Source organism: Branchiostoma lanceolatum, chromosome 8 (genome assembly GCF_035083965.1).
Source record: "Branchiostoma lanceolatum isolate klBraLanc5 chromosome 8, klBraLanc5.hap2, whole genome shotgun sequence".
Classification (NCBI taxonomy): domain Eukaryota; kingdom Metazoa; phylum Chordata; class Leptocardii; order Amphioxiformes; family Branchiostomatidae; genus Branchiostoma; species Branchiostoma lanceolatum.
The window spans coordinates 8,829,661-8,857,659 of NC_089729.1; the positions used below are offsets into that span (position 1 = coordinate 8,829,661).

Consider the following 27,999-nt stretch of genomic DNA (forward strand, 5'->3'; position numbering starts at 1 on the left):
CCTGGTCCTGATGTCTTGAGTACATGTGTAAGTTTTATTCTAAGAATAGTTTGCATTCACAGTGAATCTTTCCACTGATTACTATTAAGTGACCCTCATAGTTTCTCTGCAACTCCAAACAAAAGTTAAGACTTGAGGATGAGCTCAGTCTCCACAAAAACAAACAAAGTTATCAACCTATCAAAGTACTATGCCATCTGCATCACTTTGTTGGAGAGATCTTGATGGTAAGGTGGGGCCACCTTATTATGTTGACAAGTAAGATCACACACCCCAAGCATTTTAAATAGAATAGTGCAAACATTTCAAAATAAATCAAGAAAGTCATGACACCCTCCTCAATGGGTTTACATGTATATTGTGTCATCTTGAGTTGCTATACATGAGAATATTGAATCATGAGTACTGGAGTAGCCATCCGATTCTGTACACTCCAGTATTGTACATTTTTACAACATGAATACAGTTATGGTACAATGTAGCTAGCCACAACGGTGGGGCATTATCCGTGTGTGGCTTGGGTTGCTAAACATGGGGATGTGAAGAGAAGAACTGAATGAGAATTGCTACCATCAACCAGTTTCTAACCAGGAAATAAAGACTGACTAACAGGCCACATTTTAAATTGTGCAACAAACTTATGGTAGTCACGATAATACAGTCTCTGAGGTGTGCACACACATCCCCTTACACGATGAACCAACTTATCTAGCCACCATTCTAAAATTCACCAGTTTGATAAAAAGGAGATGTTGCGGAAATCGGCAATAACAGATATTACTTTACTTCTATTACTCCCTATCATAATACAATAATCAATACCAACCCATCTTCAGGTACATGTTTCTTAAGTCACAGAACGGTTTATTAGTTTTTGTTCATGTACTTGGTATGTCACCAGCAGTGACATGAAGTTCTTGTGTCCAACATGGTCAGTACATGTTTAACACTGTCAGACTACTTTTTGTACTTGTACCATGTACTGTTATATACATGGCACTAGCCAACTAAAATTGCTCCCACAGGTGTACATTCAGATACCTTTTACAATAGCGATTTGTACCATGTACTGTACATATATGTACATGGCACTAGCCAACTAATATTGCTGCTACACGTATACAGATACCTTTACAATTATATAGTGATTAAGTTGCTGGGAACATGACATTGTCTTGTCAAAAGTGATTGCATACACCCATGACATGGACAATACCTAGTACATAATCTCTTCTCAATTTACAAGTGAGCCAGCACACCTGCCTTAATTTGCAACTGAGGGCTTATGTAAAAACCTGGGACACTAAAATGGCACATTCCAATGATACCCAGAAGAAAGTTACCGGCTTGGTGAACTGTAATATGAGTGCACCAAAGGCACATCCAACTGGACTTCTCAACAAAATGGACTGTTGTATATTAAAGTACAAATGTACTTGTTTCTTAATACTGTTGTCAACAAATCTGTCACAGCCAGAATACTATGAACATTTGTAACTGATGGTTGAGTGGCTGTTCATATTGTAATCTATGTAAGTAACCCATCAATCTGATAACCTGTTGCCTAACCCTGTAACCAACAAAGAATTGGTGGCGAAATGGCTACTTTAGTGTGCCAAAGGTTAAGTAACTTCTTGCTGTGATGTTATGATTAACTGATGAATAGGAGTCAATGGACTAATATTTGACACAAATGCCCAATAAAATGTAGCAACATGACCCTCCTGGCTTGGTTATATCCCAAACTATATTTGAGTTAACTTACAGGGCTAGGGGTTCACATGCCTGTTATCTTGCAGACACAAACTAAAAACATCATCTATATTTGAACAAAGCCAACCTAATCATCAGGTAGGGAGATCTGGTAACAGCTACTTCCTTAAAATGTTTCAACCCAAACTTTAACATGATTTGTTCATAACCATTTTCAATGTACATACATGTATATGGGTCCTGGTGCAGCTTGTTACGTAGCACCCCCTATCTGTCAAGAGAAGTATTACACCACTGACAACATTCATGCACACTGATACAGTACTAGTAAAGTTAGTGTTTAATATTGGATGTCTTCATACTGGCTGCCTTACATCTGACATAGTTTAATCTGAACCATTCAATTGCAAAACAAACAAACAAAATATTTTGTTTGACCTTATAAAACTTTGGCATAAATTAATTCCAAAATAATAACTTACGAGTCCTACATGTACATCATGAGAAAAACCTAGCTGAAGACAAATCATTGCACACAGGTTGAGAGACTTAACTTGCGGTGGTTGATGGTATTTTCATGTTGTAAGTACTGCACAATACGGATACATGTTTTATACATACACATTACACAGTGTGTTACATCTAGAAACCGTGCACATTTCTTGTATGTACAATGTTACTTCTATACATAAACATATACAACATAACTTCTCTCTAAGCCTTGTTTGGCTGTAACAAATATGGGATTCTGTACATCCAAACTATTATTTCCTGAAACTGAACTTCTTGTAAACACTTTGGATCCCAAAGAAGATTGGTGATGCTTACACTGAGTGTCAATCTGCCATAGGACACAAGAAGGCACCCCCCACATTACAAATTGCTTATCACTGTTCTGTCAAGTGAACGCATGTACATTTCATTCTCTTCATTTCAAAACCCTGTACTACCAGTGTACAAGAGTGACAGTCTGTACACATTTAGATACACATGAAGTTCTGTAAGGAACATTTGAGAAGTGGATAAACAAAAAGTCTGAGATTTGAGACCTCTGCATGACAAGTAACAGTGCTTAGTGTCCCCAGACTGGTAACCTAGTGTGTCAATTGTAGTCCTATGGAAGACTAAACCCTCAGAGCCAGCTATGATTACTCAGATTGTCTTCCCGGCCATTTCTCTAGTGCAGACTAGAAGAGGAACACCTTACACAGGAGTAGGGTCTGAAGTTTGTTCAGGTGGGTTGTTACACGATGTTACGTGCTGCATCTTGCTATTGTGGGTCGGACTGTTTGCTGGTGCTGGGGGCGTCGGCCTGGGTCCCACAGCCCGCAGAGGATTTCCTACGCGGGAAGTCCATGGGCGGGGAGGGTCCCAGCGGCGACGGCTCGGGTGTGGAGCCGGGGGAAGCTGTCGTCATGCTGAGGTTCTCCGACGACGGGGTGGCTAACACCCTCTGGTTGGTCTCCTCCTGCAGACGTTGCTCAAAGTCCCGAACATCGTCCATGGCCATCCCTGTAGTATGGGTACATGTATGTCATATATATACATGTATATGATTGATCACTCATCAATATTGTTGGTATTTCTTAACTATGCCATGCATTCTTTGTTGGTGACCGTAACTTCTAAACCGCAGTAACACATCAACAAATCTTAGTTGTCTAATCAGGGAGAGGTTAGTAACATATAATTTCGTAAGTATGCGGTATATGTTGAAATCCACTGTGCGAGTTGGCTAGAAGGCTAAGAACCTACATGTACAAGTACATGAATACAGATATTTTCATACTATTTGCACATTTACCCTTCCTTTCTTTTTTGTCTACTCATCATGTGATCCCACAGTGTCCCTGACATTACAATTTATAATGCAGCCCTAGAAATGATTCTGAAGAAGATACTTGGTGGTACTCACCAAACCACTCGTCCACCCAGGTGAAGGCCTGCCGATGCCCAACCAGGAGAATGTCCCTGATGGCCTGGGGATGGAGCAATTACTTGTCCTTGCAATGGATGAACTTATTGCACGACAATTGTACATGTACAATGTATGGCAACAGCTATTAAACAACAATTTGTATGGTCCTTGGTTGCAAATGTGCTAGATGTTGGCACTTTGGCAACCAAATTGTAGTGTGTTTTTGGCACACTTTTAGACAGATAAGCCAAAGAGGCTCGGTGTGCATCACTCTACTTTTCTACTGTGTATTTTTTCTTGTCCCTTCAGAATGCAATTTTAGGTAAGATGTAATGCTTAACTCCAAGGGGATGACTGCCATTTGTATATGAAGCTTCACCCTCAGGAAGGGGAGTGTGTCTATCTGACATGCCACATTTTACCCCTAGCACCATCACACTCTAAATTTATAGGGAGATCCCTGCATTGAGCCAACAGGTGGAGATAAAAGCTTTTTTCCAACCTTGATCCAGCGAGGAAGCCACCTGGCTCCAAATTTGATTTGTATTGGTTATGAGTTAGACAGCAGGGAGACGCTTGATGTACGTGTAAATTATGCACTGATTCAAATCAACATGTAACCACTCTAGTTCTATACTACTGAATACATCAAATTCAAGAGGGAAAAAATATAAGAAAAGGAGTCCATCGTTTTGCAGGCTCTGGGAGAAGGTAACTTCTCAAGCCGTTGCCTCTTTCAGTCCTTTAGCAGGAATACAGTAAACTCTTTCTAGTATCTTAGTGCCCAGGGACCATAACATCCCCGAGATCTATAAAAGGGTCACAAAACTACTGAATTTATTGTTACCGTCCTTTTTATAACAATAAAATAATGAATACAGTACTAAGTTACTTACTCTGTGGGCGAATGCCTCAACTCTGGTCTGCAGACCCCACACCTCGAACTTCACCGTCACCAGCTTATAGGAACACATGATTGGGTCATGGGTGTCCTGCAGCAAATAGGTGCCAATTAGTACTGCATGTATTTACATATTATGAAATAAATCATGCAACAGTTGGATAAATTCTCTAAAGAGTCAGACATTCCCAGTCACTGATAAAAGATAGCGGATAGTACATGTATCTGTAACGTCTGAATCTTTACAAAATTTATCCAGTTGCTTCATTCATTTTGTATCAGTATTGAATGCGTTAGGAAAAACCAAAAAGCAAGGAAAAGGAAAGAAAGATAGCAAAGGTACATGTATGAGACTTGCAGTACTACCAGTAGAGTGATAAACACTACGTACCCTCCATCCCTCTGCCAAAGGTCCTCTGTTTGTCTTCTTAGATTTAAATTTTGTACAGTCCTAAAGAACACAGGAGAAACATCTGGCATTAGCAATGAAATATCAGACTTTAATCCATTGGGATCTTCATTTTAATCAAAAGAGTTTTGATATCAGTAACAGTAACATAACATCAATGAACACTGCCTGTCGTGTTTTTGTCCATATTTGCATTTCAACATACACAGAGTCTTTGTGTTTCACTAGCAAGATTTAAAATACTCTTGTGCCATTCTATTCTCTTAGGTTTAGACACTATAAACAGTGGTCATTTTGAGGAGTCAGAAGATCTCTAACCGTCCAGAAACGTTTGAGCTACGATTAACTGACACACAAATATGGACCAGACACAGCGAATGCATCGATGACGGATGACGTCACATAAACATGCTGTGCATCCATCAACTGAAGATGAGATATTCCGCCCACCTCGCTGGCCTGGTACTGTTTGTCTGGAATCTCGTCCGTCGCGATGTCGATGAAGTCCACCTCTCTCTGGGTCAGCTCCTCGTCTGTCAGACCCAAGCACTGAAAACAACAACGTTCACTCCGTTAATGGTCTCATTAGGTCAGCAAATCACTGAGCACTGAAGAGCTTCGAAAAAAATCAGCTGTGACAGACCACATCACAAACATTAACTCCGTAATAGACAGGGAGGGGGCTAAGGTGTTAGGCATAGTGGACAACAGATTCATTCGTTGGATTAATGATACTAAGGCAGTCTGCATCAGAAAATCTACATCAGTCCTGAACTGGGATGAGGGGGGATGGATACAAGATGAGTCGTGTTTGGGACCACCACACCAAGCTTAAGTGCAAAGCAGAACCAGCCCTTATCTTCCAAAGGAAGCTGGCATCTACCAACATAATTGCACCAGGGTACATAATTCCGCCACCCTGAGAAGATACGTCCAACCGGATCTCCAACCCAACGTCACCCGGTACAATGCACTCATGTAAAATCTAACCTGTGCATACCTGAGGGTACTGCACTAGAGATCTCTCAAACCCACTGTTTTCAAAGTGGTGGATTTTATGTTAATGGAGTTGCATATCAGCAACATGTCAGCAGAGTATTGATTTTTAATGCAACACTAAAAATGTCACTATTATGTGTTAAAAATGTATCTAAAATATCAAATTATCCATTCTAAGGTCTGTCTTTTTGTATTGGGTGTCACCAGAAATTCCCCCCAAAGATGTGCGGACTTTTGTTTTACCAATGACACCACTTTGTATTTTCCAAGAACCATAGTAGAATGGAACTCGTTGTCATCAAATACTGTAGCAACATCCTCACTAAATAGTTTTAAAAACGGTTGCAGTCAGATGGGCAAAGACGAGGTGTGTGAGGCCGTTCAGTGTAATACAACCAGCTGCTGCCGCGTGCCTGCCAAGCTGATGTGCTATATAGATACAGATACTTGTACTTGTCCTGCCATAACCTTCAAACCACTAATGGGTATAGTGAAAAGGCTCTTAGGCAGTACTGAACATAATGAGGCTCGTTACAAAGTTATCTTGCCTTGTATCACTGTTATCGATCCTGTACTCCTCAGCGATTAGGTGACCTCAATCTGCCTCATTTACAAAATGAAAGTTTTGCCATACCAGGGCTCAGAATAGTTTGGGGGAGCAACCATGCCGTGGTGCAGGTAACATGCAAAATTACCTGCAACAGACAAAATCGTATCTACTCTGATGGAAAAGTAGATTTTACAAAATGTAGATCAACCCATTACTTAGTAACTACATGTATTCAGAAACCAGTTAACTGGTAACAAACAGTACACTCGGTTAACAAAAAGCCACAAAGTGCACTTTTGATTTTATACACTGTACCTACATGTAGTACACAGACCAGTGCAGGTTGCAGGTACACATTAGAAACACCCGCAGAACTGCATTTCTACTTGCACTAACGTGTATATGCAGGTGGTGTTTCCAGCCCCACATATACATGCATTAATTTCTAATATCTGGGCATCTCCCAGACTCGATGGTAAAGCCATTCTTAATGAAACACTCAAGTCAAGCCTTGCTATCTACCCACACACCCTGCCTTTGATTCTATACAAGCCACTACAACCAGCTGCCCCTTCAACTCAATTTCTTCCCCCATCATTTGTTTAGATGGAGAGGTTCTTCATTCTAGTAGGCAGATGGAGTAAAAAGCCACTTTAGCCTCCATCCACGACAAGAGCATCGATATACATATCACCTTCACACCAGCATTCCCGCCAGAAAGGTGCTTTGGTGTCTTTGGACGTCATTCTTTTTGTGCTGGATGCATTCAACTAGAAGCATCTAATATATTTTGTCGGAATGTTGATATTGCCTCGAAACATCAGGAGAAAACATGTCAAAGTTGCATGTTGCATAAAAATAATGCATAAGGTGTGGATTTCCACAGTTGAAATTCGCCTCCCCAAATTGATGAGTACATTTAGTGTTTAAGACGGTTAGAAATTCCAACATTTGCTGGGGGGAACATTTTTCTCGTAACTTTGTCCCGAAACATTAAATGCTCTTTATAATCGTGTCTGACGGGAATCCTGCTTCACACGGCCGAATTTAGGTGACTTTTGTCGGGATTGGAAGGGAATGAGCCAAACGTACGTAAGTTCGATACATTAATGCCCGAAAAAGACGGCGTTCACGAATCACAGATGCTCTTAAGCAGGAGGACTTGAAATAACATTTACGTCTGCGCATTGCAAACTACAAAGCAAAAAGTTAAACTGACATTCACGACTCGCATAAGCAATGCCACGGGGTGAATGTTATACATAGACTGTAACAAGTACTAAGAACGCACTAATTTAATTTGTTGGTTCTTAGACCTAAAAATAACAACATTATAATGAATAGGGATATTGACATGAAAACCAAGTCAGACGGGAAAGTCTGTATCTTTATTAGGGACTGAATATAGTCAGATGCCAAGTTTTCCTTCTAGAATTCTCTTTATTTTATCTTGTGCTCTTGTTGAATTTTTGCTTGAAATCTCATGAGAACCAAGAAAGTAGACTGGTGTGGCCAAAAACGGGTGATTATGAACAGGGTACCAGACTTACATTGCAGCTGCTGCCATTGTTATTCTGGTACTTCGTCTCTATCAGGATGATGAACTTTGGCAAAAAGGAACACTGTAAGGGAACAATAAAAACAAATTAGACATTTACTGTTACTCTACTATACAGTGATACTGGTAAGACGTGGTTGTTGACTATGAAGAACTGTGCTCTCTTCCATACCAGGGGTTCCTAAGTATTTATACGAATTCTGTGGAATTCATACGAGTTTTAACATGTGAATTTTATGGAATTCATACAATGCACCGCTAAGAAACATACAAATTTTACAGAATTCATACGAGGATCCGTGAAATTTGTATGTTTCTTAGTAGTTGATCTTATGAATTCAGTAAAATTTGGATGAATACTTATTTAGGCACCCCTGCATACATGTGTTGATCAATCCTTCCAACTGTCAACAAGTACAGTGCAACAACTGGTACAAAGGGGAAAAAGTGAGCATATTTTCAAAACCACTCTGTGCTCTTTTGGATTTGTGCGCTTCTTGTAATATTCAGACTTCAGTGTGTTTATGAAAATTTTGCACTGTACTTCCCCATTTTTCTTGCATCTCTGGAAATTCAAAGCAGATATTTCATAACTGTGACAGGGAACTGAAAAATGGCACAATTTACAATATCAAAATGACCGAAATTGATACAAAAATGGGCTGGGAAAACAAAAAGAGATGAAATCTGTACAAAGCTATCAAATTGAAGTACATATACATCACATAAACTATAAACAGATAAAAAACAGTTATTATTTTGTAGAACAATATGGTTTAGATATGAAAAAATATCACACCCTGAAAGACCTATCCATTACAATATCAAAGACAAGCACAGATTCAGTATTTTATTAATGTATCAAGCGCACCCCCGCCTCCTCATGACAAGTTATGGATTGCAATGTAAAAATCAATAGAACTCAATCTCTGTGGCCCAATTTCCAATGAAAAACCAATTTGGGCTGATAAGGGGAGACAAAGGCCTCTACATGCAGCCATGCTACATCGCTGCGACATTAATTTCCTCCCGTGCAATCTACGCCTACGGACTGCAAATGGTTGGGTTGCTTCGGGCAAATGAATTCTGGCCGAGAAATTCTTACCGTGTATTCTGTTCAGCAAACGGCATCAGACATACAGGAGAGAGAAAGACGAATGGGTTAGCATGGATGTGACAAACTTCCTCTTCATATTACATAGCAAGTCTTGCAATCATCTTGAAAGAAAGTCTAGAATAATGTCAATATGCTTCCAAGTTACATGTTACTCAAAAAATTGATCAATGACATACATTACCATACAGATATAGGATGCAATGGTAAATATTGTACATATACTGGCACAACATGAACAAGTAGTTATAGTTTTACCAGCTTCATACAATTTTATCTACACTGTTTAGAACTTCAATCTGAAAAACTTTTGCATTGGTGAGTCAGGTGTCAATTGTCATATTTGTTTTCAACCTTCTGTAAACCTACTTGATTCTGTTATTCCGTACCTTTGTTATCTCAATGCATGTATCATGTATCATATTGGTGTCTTATAAGCCCACACGGGCTGGGTACATAGCACAAGACACAAAAATAGAATTTCATTCATTCATTCATTCATACACATGTATGCTGGAAAGGTTGTCACTTTTCCAAAGTCTACTAGAAGATACAAGAGGTGGTTTAGAATACAAGGGTTTATACGGTATTCTGCATTTGGACAATACATTTTCAACATTGCTCACAACCATTTCACATCATGATAGCATTTAATTACTGTTAGTACCTAATTACTTTTATTGATTTTTTTTGCTCTCACTATAAATCATTGTATTCGTGTGTGCCATTAACTAGTACAGTTAGACTTTGCAGTACTATTTGGAATAAGGACACAGTTTAACCCCAAAACTGTCTTGGGAAAATAGACCAACCTAACTTATATAACTATAAATAACTACAGTCATCATAGTACAGTACATGCTCCTTCTGGCTTCCAATGCATATTCAGATTAACTCAGCACTTAAAGGGTTTGACAACCGAAAAAAAAGAAGATTTGTTTGCCTTGTCGGAATCAAGGATTAGCATCGCGATCGTGATAATGGAAAAAAGGGACGAAACGCGCTGAAGCAAAGACGCAAAGTCCCATCAGCCGGTCACATGGGTCCATTAGATTGATAACTGTTATCAGTCATTATAGCGGGTTGGGGTGGAAACCAGTGCATGTCTCGTGACCTTCACAGCTCGGTGACCTTGACTAAGTGTTGGTGATTCTGCCCACACCATTACAGCTTTCCTCCGAGGCCAAATATGGAGAGGCCAGACAGGCTCCTTCTACGGAGACTCGGAACGGATTTACCAGGCTTACGAGCTTTCCGGAAATACCACTATATGAGTGCACAGCGGACTATTAATCTATGTTACCAGAAAAACCTGAACACTTAATGAATGTTTCCATATCTGCTTCCTTGTTATTGTCGGAGTTAAGAAATTATAAGATAGGGTTAACTACACTAAGGATATACAAAATGTACATGTATTGATCAGTTTTTATGGATTGATTACCCCTAATCAGTATATCCCAATAAAGCTACAATTTTTAAAATCTAATGATAAAAAGGAAATTTTCATCACCTGTTAAGATCTTTTTGTAACATAGATTCATAGTTGGGGATATGTCGATTAGTGGTATTTAACACTAGCCTCCACCAGGCCTTCCAATGAGAGTACAGAAAGAGCAGACTTTCCGCAAAAAAAGGGGGAAAAATGGCCAGGAGAGTCAGTCTGCGGAAAGTCACATTTCCTCCTCCGAAGGCAATGAAACCGCATAATGGCCAAAGTTCCGGCCCCTGGCAAAATTATTCTCCCTTAAGCCAGCATAGTTAGTCTGGTAAAGACTGATTTAACACTACTACATGTGATACCTAGAACAGCACAGTGTGAATATCATTCGCAAAATTTGCCTTTCATACACAAGTCACAAGCTTTCTGATACAAATAACATGGAGCGGAACCTGGTCACACTACTCGCTGCACTCATGTGACAAACGCACGGATGACTCTGATCCGCCAGTTAAAACAGCGTCAGCTTCCAGCAACTTGTATCAGCAGGTAAGGGCTAATATTCTCTGGGCAAATAGTAGTGGACAACCTCAAGTCAACTATACATATTTATGCCACATCTTCAGAAAAGACGCTGTAGCCACTAATGTTTCTCTGGTCATAACAAGTCCGATTTGAACCACATTTTCTTTCAATATAAGACTGGGATGTCCCTGTAGCTCATCGATCAACTGGTAGTAGCCTCACAGTTGAGCTCTTGTTTCCATCTTGCCAAGTGGGAGACCCCAGTTCAATCCTGGGTAGAGCAACCCGGTTGGGGCTGCACTCGCCTTTCGGAATGGATGTAAAATGGAGGTCCCATGTTCGAGGAGTTGCCTCGATTACGTTGATTTAAAAGGGGAAGGACTAGCAACCCCCCCCCCCCATGTAAAAATATACCCTACTACGGAAAAAGACAGGAACAAATGAGCAATTCAAGACTGACGTAAATAGAAGCCAAAATTGATTCAATTCTGCAGCTCTTCTAATGATTCCCGAGTCTTCATTCATTCTTCCCAATGTTCAATGAAGTACAAGTAACTGGCTTTTATATGATAGACATGCCACATGTGTCTTGTCTTCATCATCCCTGGTCTTCTGTAGGTTTCAAATTAAAAGGGATATATTGCAGCTAAAATGATATAAGCTGTTTTTTTTTTAATCTTACTTTCCTCTACCAACCAATTTTGATATAAACAGTACTCATCTGGGACTGAAAATAAGATGAGAGATTGTCATATGTTTTTCTCATAAACATGTTGGCTGTCACCCTGTCCACATGACCTTCATTACCCACACAAGGGCACTCATTATTAGGTCGCAGCTTTAGAGTGGATTAGGTCCCCAATGTCACCATGGGCCCAGAAATTACAGCACAGTTGCACGAAAGATTGCAGGAAGTGATGTATTGGTGTGGTGTGAAAGATCAGTCATTTAGGAACTAATTGTAGTTAAAACACTGTCAAAGCAGACCCAAATGGCACTGTGAATTGCTGCCCACTAGACTCATTAGTAAATTGCACCACTTTTAGCACACACGGGTTGGTGTGGTTTACTTTGAATAACGACTTCCTTCCACTGTCGACGCTGACAAGTCAAACAACAAGCGCCATTTGCTGTGGTCATCACATGTTTTGATTTGCTGCATTTTGACATGACTTTTTACACTTATCCTCATAGCAAATTTCACAGCTTTTTTTTCTCAAAAATGAATGTATGGTAATGTATCATAACCTTTAAACGAAGAAACCAGAAAAGCCATTAAAACAAAATACCCCATCCTCTCTAGAAAAACGTATTACTCTTATATATAACATATTTGAACCGAAGTAAGAGAGTTCTACAACTGGCTGGGGATGTCCCTGTGGCTCAACTGGTAGCAGCCTCACAGATGAGCCCTGTTTCTAATTAGTTGGTAACTTGGAGACACTAGTTCAAGTCCCGAGTCAGGACATTTCGGTTGGGTCTACAGCCGTCTTTCGGAAGGGAAAATGGTTTGAGGACGTACCTTGAGCATGGTAAAAGGGGAAGAGCTAGCAACCCCTCCCTGTTAGGATAAACCCTGCTACAGAAATAGCAAGGAAACTTGCAGCCCTATTTGCCTCTAGGCACTACAAGGGTCTGAATTAGGGGTGGGTACCGGTACCGTGTACCGGTACAAAACCAGTATTTCTTAATGGACCGGTCCAAAAAACCGGTCCGTATAAAATCAGTGGACCGGCCTATGGACCGATTAGAAAATTCATAGTACCAGGCGGCCACATAACTGGTCTAAGAAAATACAAAACAGCAGATTTAACTTCGTTTTCGAAGACGTTAGCTGTGAATCATACCTAGAAACACTTAAAGGATTAGTAAACAGACGGCGAGAAGAGTATAATTATAATTTTGAGACAAAGTGCAAACCTAAGAAATTATATCGTTCCAGACATGACGTTTGGAGACTTTTGCGTGTGTCTCGCTCTCCAAAATATGATGTACTGCGACACTACTATAATCAGGTACAGGTACAGGTCCGGACCTGGACCTGACCCTCTGGACCTGGACCTGGACCTGGACCGGACCTGAATTGTTTGTACCGGTACCCACCCCTAGTCTGAATGAACAAAGAAACACATGGCTGGACTTGTTAGTGACATGTCCAATTTTTGAAAACAACCCCTGCCCTTGGTGCTGAAACAGTTACTGTAAATTGTGTAACTTGCGCAGTGGTTCTATTTTTGCGTTTTTTGTAGTGACCTTTCCACCACGAATCTGGGACACTCTGGATATGCATTTCCAATGATGTATTACCACTGTACTACAGAATTGTTTCAGTGTTGGATCTAAAACACTGCAATAAACACCTTTTCACTCCTACCGCAAAAATAAAATCACAGCATGAATAAACAAATTTACAGTACATCGATTGGATTGGACAAACTTGCCTGGCCAAATAAGAAACAATTGACTATCCAATGTATTACTAATATAGAACAATATTCAATATTTCATATATATATATATATATGAATATTGAATTACTTATCAATAACCACATGAAGTTATGCATGTGAGAAATTGAGTCATTGATAAGAATGCGAAGAGAAATGTCTTTGAACTTTTAAATGGAAAAGCAAGGAACAGAAAGACTGGTACTTTTCCATGATGAACAATTTCCTTTCTCCATCTGCATTGCTGCTACACCACACCACATCACATCAGCAGAATCCATAACACTAATAAGAGGGGACTACTTTCTTTGAAGGCTGTTATGTAACATGTGGCGATTGTGATAAGGGTTGACAACACCACATCAAGCCACAGGGAAATTCCCTACATAGATCTTTCCGTGCGCAGCAACATGTCATTACTAAGTCCAGCCAGGTGTACATATTACTTTGCTGCAAATGTCGCTATAGCTTATATATCAGTTAATACCCTCCCCTAAGGTGGGAGAGGGGACATTTTGTTTTAACGCCAAATATAGCTTTGCTGGTTTCTTTTTCCAACCTACCTAACTCGTCGCCATAGGGCATTATGATATTTATTCTGAGACAAAATCCTATGCAATTTGGGCCGCCAGCCATAGGGTATTTGGCAGAGAAAACTAGATGTGTATACCAAAATGGTATGGTAAGGGCAATGTGGCAATGGTAATCTTTCATATCGACATGTAACAGAAAGAAATGATGGTTTACTATTTTCCCAGATCAGTGTCCATTGACTCATATTGAGTAATACAACGGCCTTCTTGTAGTTTGTGCTGGTACAGGGGGAAAACAAATTTTCCAGAGAAAACATGAGTGTTCAGTGGGATAAATAAATAAACAAACAACCAGCTCAAATCTCACCAAGGCACACCACCAGATCTTATGTAAAGTTGTATTAGGGAGAGGTCCTCGTCCTCATCATCAGTCCATTAACCGGGGATAGTTGCAGGTTCACCATTGACTGGTATACCAAACTCCTCTATCTTACTACTGTAATTTCATTTACTTTCATTTCAAGGAGACTTAATTTCGCAGTGGAAAGGAGACTTTCACCGCGCTTGAAATATTTCTGTAGTACAGTGGTAATGCAATGGAAATGCTGTCGTAATTTCGCAATAGAGAGGTCACCTCGAAATCCAGGAAAATAAAACCACTGCGAACATTTCAACATTTACAGTATGATTATAGCCAGTCGTGAGCCATGGCTTGTGTTTCGGCGAAGGTTTTCTGTGTCCATTCGCATTAGGGTAATACCAGTCACTGTGCAATTGACATCTAAACATCAAAGTTTTGTGTTACTCCGTAATAGTCAATTGACACTGATCTGGCAAAATAGTAACCGTGGTCTCCAAATGCATGGTTATCAAACACTTGAGTCTCTCAAGTTTGCAATTCTGGCGGTATTATTGATGTCGCACTAGCATACCTCCCTCAATACTCCGTTTTAAGAGGAATGAAGGGAGCTCGAGGCAGACAGAGCGAAGAAAGGTGAACTAATGTTTAGTCCACCTACATCATTAAGCAGGTGCACCCTCCTTCCCTTCGTTTCAGACTTTCTAAAAAAGCAATTATCCATTCTGCACATAAAAGCCCCTTTGAACAAAACACGCCTAAAGCTACACTGTACCAATCTGTACTGCATCATAACAGACTGAGATTTCAAAGGGATCGCCTCAAGACCAATGTCCGTCTTCAACCATGTAGCTATGAATAAAGATGACCCGTGATTAAGGGCTTTTAAGAATTGCATGTCAGAATACCGTACATAGGTTACTGGCTAGAACTTATATGAGAGTCTTTCTTGCATTTGAAATACATTTCAATATTCCAAAGCATTCCTAAAACTTAGCTCACATCAGGGCTCTTTCTAGCTCTGGATTTTTCTGTCTTTTCAGCCAGACAGAACAAAGCTCTGTGCTGAGCACCAAAGGAGCAAGGAATCTATGGAATTCTAGGGGCCAGCAAACTCTAAAATCTAAATCCTTTGAACTGCAAATTTCAAATAGCTTCATTTTGATTAGGAAATATTTTGTGGCCCTTTTGATAAAGTTTTGATTTTTGTCCATCAGGAGGGACAAAATTGATGACATTTTTCTCCGTCCCAAGCAACAAAAGTTTAGGCCAGCGGCAGAAGAACAGACGCTGGAGAAAGCCCGGGTTTACATAGACTGAAACACAGAAGTTGATATGCATGTGTACGCACTGACTCTGATCTCCTGGCGAAGATTCCATTATAGATGCTATCTTAGATCATTTATATAAAATAGTTTGTACTTAGAATATTGTTATAGATTGTTATGCTGTCCATGTCTAAATCCACCTATAATTGACTAAGATGGTGATGATTTCTTTATCACTGTATTCACACTATCATATTGTTTCATTTATTTATTGCCAATCTTATTTCTCTTTGTTTAGTTTGTTTATTTCATTTGTTATAATTTGATCGATAATGTATATAAGGGAGAATTTATATTAGCACTTAGCTTTCAGCCTTCCCTGCACTCCACTGTTATTTTCTCAATTGTAAATGTATCTATTTCTCTATGTGCGAAATATACAATAAACAATAAAATTAAATCCATTGTGATGTCTTGTCCCTTTCAGCAGGGCTAGCCCTTTGTAATAGCAACAGGCTAGTTGGGCAGCCCTGGCTTTGTGTCCTGAACACTCACTCAAGGCCACATGCTCCCAAGTGTCCTGAACAGCCAAAGCAATAAATAAATAAACAGAAGTTGTTACCTGTGATGGTGTGTGGATAAAAGTTCCAGGCTCTCTCTGTGATGTAGAAGATCCTGGGGACCACAGCACGTATCCAGCTGGGCAGCCGGCTGTACAAAAAACAAGTTTCAGTCATGACATACATCAATTTGAAGATGCATTTATGAAGGTCAGACATCCTGGTAAACCATATTTAAAGACAATTTAATCCCTACAACTGGACAAAATTCTGAAATTTACTTCCACTCTATACACTGCTCTAAAAAAAAGTATTAACATTTCTTTCATGTTTTTCATGAGATAAACATCAAGTCGGTCCGTCAGCACATGCAGCTGCAGGCGACAGGCCGTGTTATTGTTTCCAGTAAAATGGCTGGAAGCTACAATTATTTCTGGATTGTGAGTGGAGATTATGATTCGCCCTGACAGCGCACCCTGCTGCCTAGGTAGACTGAGAGATGTAAACACTTTGATTGCTTCTGCTTCCAGGCTTCTAATAAATATCATTCAGGCTATGGCAACAAAGACGTCTATGATCTGGTGATGTCTGTAAAATCAGATCAAATTTGTTCACCATGAGCTGCTGGGATCAACATACATGTATTCTTATCATTCAAGCATTCATGAAGTTTGTTTCATTATAATATTCGTAAGAGGTGCTACCCGGCCCTATTGAAAGTCATCTTCGACTTCGAAGGACTACCAAGAGACATTATCTACACTATCAACTACGATGAACCAGAAAGAATTTTACATTTTAAAAATGCCATTTTTCATTACAGATTGCTAAAGAGTGGTTCCAGAATGTCTGAGTACCAATCCTGAGATACCTGCATTGTTCAAATGAGAGTAAAATGTGTGATGAAACAAAACAGATCTATCTAATGAGCGTGGTGCTCTCACACTTGTGAGTAATGTCTTGTCATCAACGCCGCTATTCCACATGTCAGGCTACTCTGCGCCATGCTGCTGATGTATTGACTATTTCACTGGTAATGACACCCAAATGGCCAGATGGACATACTTACCACTAATGGACTCTTAATGCAGAGAGAATATCGAACATAGATATACAATCCTCCTAGCCCAGTATCCACCCAATTCTAGCTCCACTTCGTTCTTTCAATAGGCAGGGTCCAGATGATACACAACTATTTGGCATTTGAATATTCTCCTATAATATCAGGGAGAGTTCTGATTGTATCTGTATCTATATCTATATAGCTGGTACAACTGCCCTTCAGTGTAACACACAAGCTCTGAGTCTCTGATTGGCTCTGAGTAGACTGGTCCTTGTCAAGGAAACCAGGTTCAAACAGGCATTTGGAGGCTCGATCCCATTTGATTCCCGAAATAACAAAGGATGTAAGGACCAAAGGTTTCAATGGGGACTGAGGGAAAAACAACAGTAATGCTATCAGAGGAAGGAACTGGAGCTATATGTGGGATTGGAAGGATAACCTCCATTAAAATTAGTCCGCTGTTCATGTACATAAATCAGCCACTTTGAAAAACAATGGGTTAGAGAGATCTCCCAGATATGCACAGTTTAGATATCTAGGAGAGCATTATACTGGGAGACTTTGGGTTGGAGATCTATTTGGAAGTATCTTTGGGTGGCAGAATTATGTACCCTGGTGGAATTATGTAATTAGATGTTACCTGGCTACAATTCTCATACGTAGACACCCCCAGGTATGCAGAGTGCATTATACTGGGAGACGTTGGGTTGGAGATCTGTTTGGACGTGTACATGTATGTTCAGGGTGGCGGAATTGTATACACTGGTGGAATTATGTTAGTAGATGATTGTTACCAGGCTACAATTCACATACCTAGACAGGTGGATCCTCTTCTCCGTGTAGCGCCCCCTCCCGTGCTCCTCGTCTTCGCAGGGCTCGTTGCGTACCACCTCCACTCCCTCGCCCTTCATGCTCTGCTCCTGGCTGTGCTTGGCGATCATGTACAGTTGTCCTATCCTGTACTGTAGGGCACAAAAACAACAGCGTTAACTTGGAACTCCTCTCAAAACAGGTGTGCACAGGAAGCAATTACATCTTTTAATTTTTGTCTTGATTTATCTGGATTGCAACAACACAATACACGCCGAACACAGATAACGAACACCTGGTATCATGCACCACATATCATACATTGCAAAACGTACAACCCTGACACAAAATACAATGCAATAAATACAAGCTAAAAAGGTGACAATTATAGGGCAAAAGTAAAGTTTTGGTCTTCGGAATGAGACTGAGGCGGATCATAACGGTTTTCGATGGCTAGAAGTGCAATGGGGCCTTAGCACAGGTCATATTATGATATTGCAAGAAGCCACTTGAAAATGAAATGACATGTTTGTGCCCTTGAATTTTCATCAGGAGTGCACTTATTACATTTAATGAGCATATTACATGTACTTACAATAATACATCAGAACAACAGTATAACTGCCAACTTTTAGAAAATAACCTACACAGTTGATGGTACGAAGAATATTGCCTTGAAAGCCCATTGAAACACAAATGCACGCAGTGAATAAAATTGAAACATACTGGTACTACCAATGTCCCCTGCTTAGTGACCACATGGTTTCTTTCGACAAATCACCTTGCCTCACCTTAGACTGTTAGCTACTAACTACCGACCCTGTCTACAAACATATATCTTCACATTCCTGTTCGTAGGATATCTCAACATGGCATGCAGTTAAGTCCCTCCTTATGGACGTTTTTACCAATGATGATAACCCCATACCAGCCACAACAATCTGTCAGATTTAACTGAATCATAAGCTGCTCAGTTGCTATGGAGATGATGATCTCATCAATAATATGCAGTTTCCTGGCACCCTAGTTAGTCCCAATCATGCGTTCATCATCTTCACAGGAGGATAGACTAATAAGGCAGTATTCCAGTCTAAAGGGGGAGCCTGTATGTGAGACAGGGCTTAGTGCATGTGGTGTACAGGATTGAAAAGCCATCTCTGACATTTTACTGGGTTAAGGCTTAGCGCATGTGGCGTACAGGATAAATAAGGCATCTCTGACATTTTACTGGGTTATGGCTTAGTGCATGAAGTGTACAGGATAAAAAAGCCATCTCTGACATTTTACTGGGTTAATGCACTTAATCGTCTTCATAGTCAACATCTACAGCAGCCACAACTGTGTGCCGCCAAGAATAGTCCTTACCATATGGATAAGAATGTAGCCTGGTGACCATTTTCAGCGGGCTGGATAGGTACGTGTTTTTTTTACTGGACCAAATCCTACAAAACAATTTTCCAGTCCAGTTAGCAGGAAAACTATGATATCTATGACTATGAGAGTACTAATATGGATACTAAGTACTACTACTAAAAAAAGAAGATCAAAAAATCTTATCTAGTTGCTTGAGTAACTGTTTTTTGGCATATCTTATTACCTGGATGGCTAACCTTTATCAACATACATGTACTTAAGGTTATGTTATCATAGTACAGATCTTGACCAAGTCAAGCACATCTTGGCAAGGATGAGCGCTTTCCCCTTGACACGTTATCAAGAGGTCCGTTAAGAGCACAGTCTGCTCAAGAGATAATCCTGACAGTCTTTAGACCCCTTTCCACTAGCCGGAAGAACCATGATTATTGTGGTTTAGACTCAATATCAACAATCTTATGCCTCATCTATAACCTTCATTAACATTGATCCGCTGGGTTACGTAAATCTGCCACTTTGAAAAAGTGGCTGAGAGATCTCTGGTGCAGCAGCCCCCAGGTATGCACAGTTTAGATATACAGGAGTGATATGTACAGGAGTTTAGATAGACTGGGGGATGTTGGGTTGGAGATCTGTTTGGACGTACAGTCTGTACATTGTTGTATCTTTTCAGGGTGTAGGAATTATGTACCCTTGTGGAGTTACGTTATTACATGTTATACTCTACCGACTGCCAAGCTTGTAGAGTTATCAAGCAAAAGAACAAGACTACACTGTGCGAGTGTGTGACTCAGATGCTTATCCCCAAATGAACCAGTTAAGAAGTAATTAGATAAGTAAATAGTAGGGACCAGTAGGAGAGCCATTAAGGATGTCCTGTTGACTTGAGTGTGATGGAGTGGCAGCTGTGACAGGCTAGGCACCACACTCTGTCCTGGAGTGACCTCAGCAAACAGCAGTTACTTCAGCCTGTCTTATCCATCACGCCGGGCTCCTGGCTGCAGCAGGTGCAAATATGGCTAGTGCATTCCTCCTTCTTGTCATTGAATGGAGCCTTTTCAATAAAGTCCTATAGACTTTGTCTCTCTCCATCATATAGCACTGTAGCTGTAAGGCTGGGTCTGGTCACCTTCATCATGCAGATGCAAACAGACAGCATTTTTGGGATAGTCATGCACGTGTCAAACAAGATTGAGCTCTCTTGATTATTTTAAGTTGATACAGAAAAGGCCGTCTTAGTGCTTGAGTATCCTATAACATCGAAATCACATGACCACCTACGGCAAATGTGAATGCAGCGTTACAATTGTGTACAAAATGTGTACGTAACCACCTAACTTTATGACCTATAAGTTTTATGGCATGTGCGAGCTCCTCAATTCCCCTTAACAACTACATTGTAATCATCATTCATTATAGAAATGAAGGACATGGCAGTAAGGAGATCACCATGCGCGATGTAATGACACCATCCTCTGTCCCAGAACCTTTCATTAGGTGTTATCTGCTGTTCCCCAGCTGCCAGGTATGCCCCACTGAACGAGGGGACATCTGTCATTACACACATATATATATATACCTACTCTCCAAGCAGAGGTTGGTAGGGGAAGATTGCAACCTTCTTATCATATGCCCCATTTTTCTTCTGGTGGGGCCAGTGGGGGAAAAAATGGGGCATATGATAAAAAGGTCAGAATCTTCTCAACCAAACCCTGCTTGGAGAGTAATATGTACCTACTGTACATGTACAATACATAGGAAACTACTGCATCCATTTTTATCTCAATGAAAAATGGAGATATTGTTTTGGGTGTGTCTGTGTGTCTGTTTGTCTGTCTGTTTGTCTGTTTGTGTTTCCGGACTACTGTAGTCAGCATAACTCAAGAACCTCTTGATGCATTACGATGATATTTGGTATGTGGGCAGGTTAAATTAGCACTAGCATGTTAACAGCAGTAAAGAACCCACCACAGGTATCAAGAAGAGTAGGGGTGCCACAGTATGCTTGGCCAAATTAGGGACATTACAGGCTCATGCCTTCTGTTCCATTACTCGATGACCTGAGTGATCAAAAGAAGACATCATGAAAACAGACGGCTGGGAGGAGAACTTGAATCTGACTATATTCATTACCTGACATTGTATGTAACAAGGTAGTTTCTCCCCATTCTCCGTTTTCATGTAGCTTCTACAGTTCAACGTTTAATATGGATTTCCAGTTCTGAGAACAACCAAATCGTCTTGGTTTCAGCTGACTGAGAGGATTTCAAATTACAAATGTAACGTTACACATCAGAAACATTTTCAACGCCCTGGTTAAATAGCAGCATAGTATGCCAGACTGATAAAAACAAATAGTTCTGCATCTAAACTTGACTGGCCTGGGATACATCCCCATTTCAGCTTCAGTCTGTCTGCATTGCTAACCTTCTTGCTGCAAAGGTAGCCATTTAGCACCAAATTTGTATTGGTTACAGGGTTAGGCAGCAGGGAGAAGGTTAACCTCTGATGGACTGGGGTTGGATGGATGCCAAATTGAACTTGACGGACTGAATCTAATGTAGTGTTAATGACAGGTACAAGCAAACAACGCCTTTAAAACATCTCAGTAACAGCCATATAAGTTCAATGACCTTGTGTGACTGGCCAAGTAGCTGATCAGCATGCTGGTCATGTAAGGATGACGTGTTTCGTCTCCATGGGGACATATCGTTAATTACAGTGATGTTTACATCACACTATGCCTGTCCCAAACACAGCTGTCAAAGCCATCAGACGACGTACACTAACAGCTTTACATTTTACTCCCTATGACGTCTTGGCTTTTTGCAGAAGGCCAAACAATTCCATACCTTCCTAGCCAACAAATTGACTAGCTAGAATGAGTAGCCTGGGTGCCTTTCTCTGTAGCAACCGCTGGCTCAATCTTTTCGCTTGCTAACTCTGTGGAGTATGGTACCCAGGCTACAGATTGAAAGAGGGATCAGCAAAATAACCAACAGTGAGGTAGGCAGCGACAGTCAAAGGGAGAAATATAATGTACAGTCTTTTATGAAACAAAGATGTACAAAATAAAGGTGAAAGACATTGAGGGGGATTTCCGTACTTGTCTTTTCACATTGTCTTAAAGCAAAAAATGAACAGACCTGACCTGTTATATCACTGTATCCATGTATAAATATAAGCCTGAGTTCCAGCAAGAAAGTTGAACTTTAGAACGAAGACAAATTTGATTTGGCACCTGAGTTATTTTGATTGATCCAAAGATATCACGTGATCACTGTATGCCTGATTCAGGAACTAAACCCCGACACTGCACCATAATGTCACGTTAGTGGCATTGCACACAAACATGAAGAAAATTCAATAATGCAGCAGATCTCATATATTATAATAGCTGTTCAAGCCATATCTGCCTCATTATAGTTTATACATAATCAGAGTCTTATAACTGGGTTATGAATTAATTGTAAAGCAATTTTTGTGATGATGCACTAAATCTTATAAAGACTTTTTTGCTTTATGGACCTTTTAAGGACTAGGAATTTCACCCCTTCCTCCCTTCCTTGAACTTAGCATATAGAAAGGATCATTGTCTGTCACTATTTCTATTGACCATGTTTGGTTCTGAAACTTGCATTAAACATCATGATGTCTTACTCTTCAATACAAAATTAATATATTGGTTGACTTCAAATATAATTGCAAATCTGTCACTGTCAGTATGACATCTTGAGGGTTAAAACTAAAATGGATAACAAACTGTCAACTATGCAATGCCACAACCAGGGAAGCATCTGCACATTTTCATTATAAAGGGGGTACAGAAATCAAGGACCTGTTTGCCTTACAGTTGACAGATTTCACATGTTCTTTTATGAAAGGTTATATAAACTTCACCACAGTGAGCAATGTCAACTTTAGTTTGTCTAAGGCTTCTTTCCAGTTTCCACCAGAAAGCGATTGCTATGCAACTGTTGAGCAACCAAGATTGCAGCTATGTGACTCTCGATTTCATAATTGGAATATGATGCACAATGCAAACACATGGTTTAAAAGACAACAAAACACACAAAACATAAAATCTTTTTCTTTGTCTGTGAAATTCGTTGACCAATCTGCTAAATATTTGGTCACTCATATGTCGCATCCTCTGGTGGAAAGGAGATTGAGGTAAATCTATCAAGCACTATCAAGCCACCATCAGAATCAATGACACACAGCCAAATTTGTTGATTACTAGAGGGTCACACCCACCTCAGCAGGCCCAACTCGCTTGGTATATACCTCCGGCATCGGCCCTGCTATTCCAATTGCAAGCCGGTATTCTGGCTTCTGGCGACGTCACCACCAAAACAGTTTTCAGCCATCAGAGGTTTTGCACAAGCTCATCTTGTGCACAACCGCAAAGGTCGCCGGGAAGCTATCAGCCAATCAGGTTACGTGTTACATCGCTACTTTGGGTTCAGAACAAAATAACGCCTGTTTGTGCCAAATAAGGTTAGCTCATTAATCATTCATGAGCAACTGTCAGTAACGTCGCCAGAAGCCAGAATACTGGCTTGGAATAGCAGGGCCGATGCGGGAGGTAACATACCGAGCGAGTCAGGCCTGCTGAGGAGGGTGAAGGGTCAATGAATTTCAAAATCTCCAAGGAATCGAGTGCATCATTGGCCTCAAAATCTACCGTTATATTGGACCGAGCTCTGTGATGTGCAAACATTATCCGATCCCGAAACTGTGCAGTGATCAAAAGGACACCAGCCGTACACAGGATGAAAATGTGCTTTTGAGCTTGCATGTTCGTCAGGCGTGCTACTTACCTGCTGTGTGACACCACCTTTATGACACTGCCAAAGGAATATCTTTTACATCATCATCCCGTGTTTATTTAGACCTATCAAGAGGGGTCAAACATGATTGTATTTTTCACTTCAAAATCACACACAAGGCATACTGCAATTCACAGATTGGCACATTCTTGCCTTACAGCCAAAGCAGGGTCGCATTTCAGGAGCAAGCCTGAAAAGTGTGTTCACTCCTTTTGTCACCTCACACCCTACATGCTTCATCAACACATGAACAGCCTTGTTACATCAGATGAAAGACAATAAGCATTTCAAATGGGATCACACTTTCTGCTGGCCAAAAAATTTATAGCGCTTGAGTTGAAAATATGCTCACAAGAAATGTGCACGTAAATAAGCCAAGTAATTTCATATTTAGTAGCATGTCATACACGGATATAATATTTAGATTATCAATTTTCATGTTTGATGAAATCACACAAGCCAAAGAATGTCAAAGTACACATACATTTGAAACTTAACATACCCTTACTCGAACACATAGAAATGGTAACTTTTATTCATTTAACTTGGCAAATGTAAAGATACGATCAACATGTCCACTTTCTTTTAACATGTCCCACGTATATTGAAGAAAGACAGACACTTATGAATGTTATCACCCGCAATTGCAAACATAACCTTACCATCTTAGACAAGCTCAGGAACTTTTAATTTACTTATGTCATGTCCTGATGCAATTTCCTTGTACATAGGCCAATACATTTCTACCTCTTTTCTAAAAAGAAATCGAATCATCTCTGACGCAAACAATTGATGTGTATCAATCATGTAATACATGTTCCATATACGTATACTGTATTGGTCTTATTGGATACCGTAGTGTTTAGTCTTAAGTTTTGTAGAATTCATCAGCATTGTTAATAAGCAAAGACATATATATGAGACATATATGTCTTGATATTTTGTACTACCTACGAACTTGCCATACATTGTACCTGTTACATTTGTTGCGCAATAGAGTTTGATCTTTCTCTTTGTATTACTTACAACAAGTCTAGGAAACTAAGATTATAGGTGAGCTACTATACAAAAGGTTTTAGTATGGGAAGGGCTTACACACACTTTTGACCCATTTCATAAATGTTGATAGATAAATCTAGAATGGGTCTCAAAACTTATCATTATACTGAACTCTGGCAATTTTTGACCTTTGGCAATTTTTGATGTGGGCACGTCTGGCAGTCTGCCTACTCAAACCAAAGGTAAGGAAAAATGCAAGTATGGTTTAACTTTGAGATAAAACAGCTGTCACACCACTCAGCAAACAGTTGTGTTTAATAATCTCAATTAAATGCCACAGGTACTGATAGCAGGTATTGTGCAGTACTGTGAGATCAATAAGGCCTCTATTCAGACAAATTGGTATGAGTGGGTATGTACACAGATGCATCTACTCCAAAACTAATCCAAGCAGAATGTACATTTTGCATACATGTGTGTCTGTGAGCGTCCATATATGTTTGTGCATGCATGTCTGTTTGTGTGTATGTGCATGCATGTCTGAGTGTGTGTGTTTGTGTGTGTGTGTGTGTATGTACATAAACATTATACTATTTATAGTAATATGTGTGATGTATCTGCACAGCAACTAAGTGGGAAATGTTCTACGTAATGGATTTGCATTCAACAGCAAACAAACAAATTGGTATTTAGCATGTGATATGACTGTTAGTAGACAGGGACAAGCAAGGCCTGAAGCAAAAGCAAATTCCCCTATAGCTAGATCAATATCAATATAGGGCAAAGATCAACGTCAAAATGTGGCTCATAGACTTGAAATAAAAGACAGGAGCAGGCAAAGAAGTGGTCAGACAAGCAATTTTGTAGACTATTAAATCTACTTTTATACTTTCAGGATGCTGATTTAAAATTATGTTGTGATTCCACCTCATCCTTTAAAAACTCACAGAAAGAAAGTTGCAAATCTTTTCTGTCACAGGTGCACCTGTTCTTAAGCATACATGTTCTTAAAATACCACCGCAGTAGTGAATTGTACTGAATTAGTCCGGTTAGTCCATTCCCGGGGGGTGTCCAATACAGGAGTTCAATCAGACTGCCCCCCCAAATACTGCATCATTAAGTCCTGCTTATTACAGCATTGTGGCTTCATCTCCATCTCCCTTTAGAAGCATACAGTTCTAGATCTTTTATTGTCACTTTCTGAAAGTTTGTAATTTTGTAACATAATAGTTAGGAGTGGTTTGAGGAAGGGGAATCAGTCATACCAAGGAGGTTTTATCAAAACTTGGTCATACATGTACATTGTACGGTAATCAAGTATTCTAGAATTTTCCAGGACACAACAGATGGTAAAAAAAAACTACTCTTATGAGGATAACCATATGTGAATTATCTTGGGTACTAGCTATGATTTCTTTTTTCAGAGCCCTGCACAGTACCTAAAAGGGCTAATGCTGGAACTTTGCCCTTTATAGACCTTTTAGAAATCATATGACCAAGTCCAGCTGTCGGCATAGCCCTAAATCCTCCTAACATATAAGGTAATGTCTCTGGAATCACTTTATCTCCAAGACTCGAACCCAGTAACAATGGCAGGAAACTATACTGTGTTGTACAGGCAAGCTTAGTTTTTGGGGGGTTTTTTGTTGCTTTTTTATAATTGCAATATTATGAATATAGCGTTTTCAAGCTTAGGCCACACCAATTTAATATCTTGGTACTCAGATTCACTATAAATCTGCTATTACAAATTAAATGCTTCTTCAAACCAGCAAATGTCTACATTTATCATTATAAATTTGAAGTGAATTGACTTGAATCATATCAAACTACCACCATCTACTGACAGCTTTATATAGCCATATGAACATGTATGGAGCATCGCTGACTTCACATTACGTACAATGGGAGGCGTCAATGTCTGTGCTAGATGCACCTGCTCCCAGATTTATCTTAAGTGCCTCTAATCTCTAAATCTCCAAGTTCCCACTGAAATCCCAAGGTTGCACCTTTGGTTTATAGCACCTTGATAGCACCAATGAAAAGAAGTGTGCAGGCCAGCATTTTATAGCACATTAATGCATTAACCTTGTCCCCATCTGTTCTAGCAGTGAGCACCTCGCTGTTAAAAGCACTGACCCGGAAAGGTCCCTTCCCGAAAATCGTCGGAGATGACATGGAGTACAGTACTAGTATCACCTCCTGACTACAGCTGTAAATCGTCGATTCCATTTCCTGTAACCTCTAACCAAGAGGCAGGCGCATCTGCGGCGCTACGTGCACGGGATCGTGTGAGGAATACCGCCCGAGTGTCGCGAAGACGGGAGGGAAATGCCGGCAGATCAGACTTACCTCCTCCACCGTTAGAGGCATACAGATGCGGTACTCCTTCATCAGCATGGTGGTCCACAGGTACGGGCCGGGCAGGGTGGAAATGTAGCGGGGACGGACGTCTGGGCGCGATCCGGGGCTATCTGAAGAACGTCAGCGCTGTATCCATGCAGCAGGAATGCGGCAGAGGTAGTGGGGTTCTCCTGAAACGGAGGGAAGGGCGACTGGAGGCGGTGTTGTGATGGAGGATGGCCCGACTTCTCCGGTCCGGCCGCTCGGTGACTTCTGCAGGGGA

At 40.3% G+C, this 27,999-nt stretch overlaps 1 protein-coding gene across 1 annotated transcript; it reads right to left on the reverse strand.

The window, feature by feature from the left end:
• Positions 1-342: 342 nt before the first annotated feature.
• Positions 343-27,989, reverse strand: LOC136439632 (cytoplasmic phosphatidylinositol transfer protein 1-like). The gene is made up of 10 exons (XM_066435101.1): positions 27,726-27,989; positions 18,171-18,319; positions 16,357-16,445; positions 9,154-9,161; positions 8,041-8,112; positions 5,392-5,490; positions 4,924-4,983; positions 4,528-4,623; positions 3,629-3,692; positions 343-3,225 (listed from the first exon to the last, which is right to left on the reverse strand). The coding sequence occupies exons 1-10, from the start codon at positions 27,771-27,773 to the stop codon at positions 2,984-2,986; spliced, it is 927 nt and encodes a 308-aa protein (XP_066291198.1). The 5' UTR covers positions 27,774-27,989; the 3' UTR covers positions 343-2,983.
• Between the last annotated feature and the right edge of the window lie 10 nt (positions 27,990-27,999).

What these genes read in the sequence shown, in the direction of transcription:
- LOC136439632 (XM_066435101.1), bottom strand. Translation starts at nt 27,773, where the DNA reads ATGCTGATGAAGGAGTACCGCATCTGTATGCCTCTAACGGTGGAGGAG. An exon ending in TGCCTCTAACGGTGGAGGAG is followed by an intron (nt 18,320 to 27,725) that starts GTAAGTCTGATC and finishes TGTGCCCTACAG; the next exon opens with TACAGGATAGGACAACTGTA. An exon ending in AACAGTACCAGGCCAGCGAG is followed by an intron (nt 4,984 to 5,391) that starts GTGGGCGGAATA and finishes TGTGTTCTTTAG; the next exon opens with GACTGTACAAAATTTAAATC.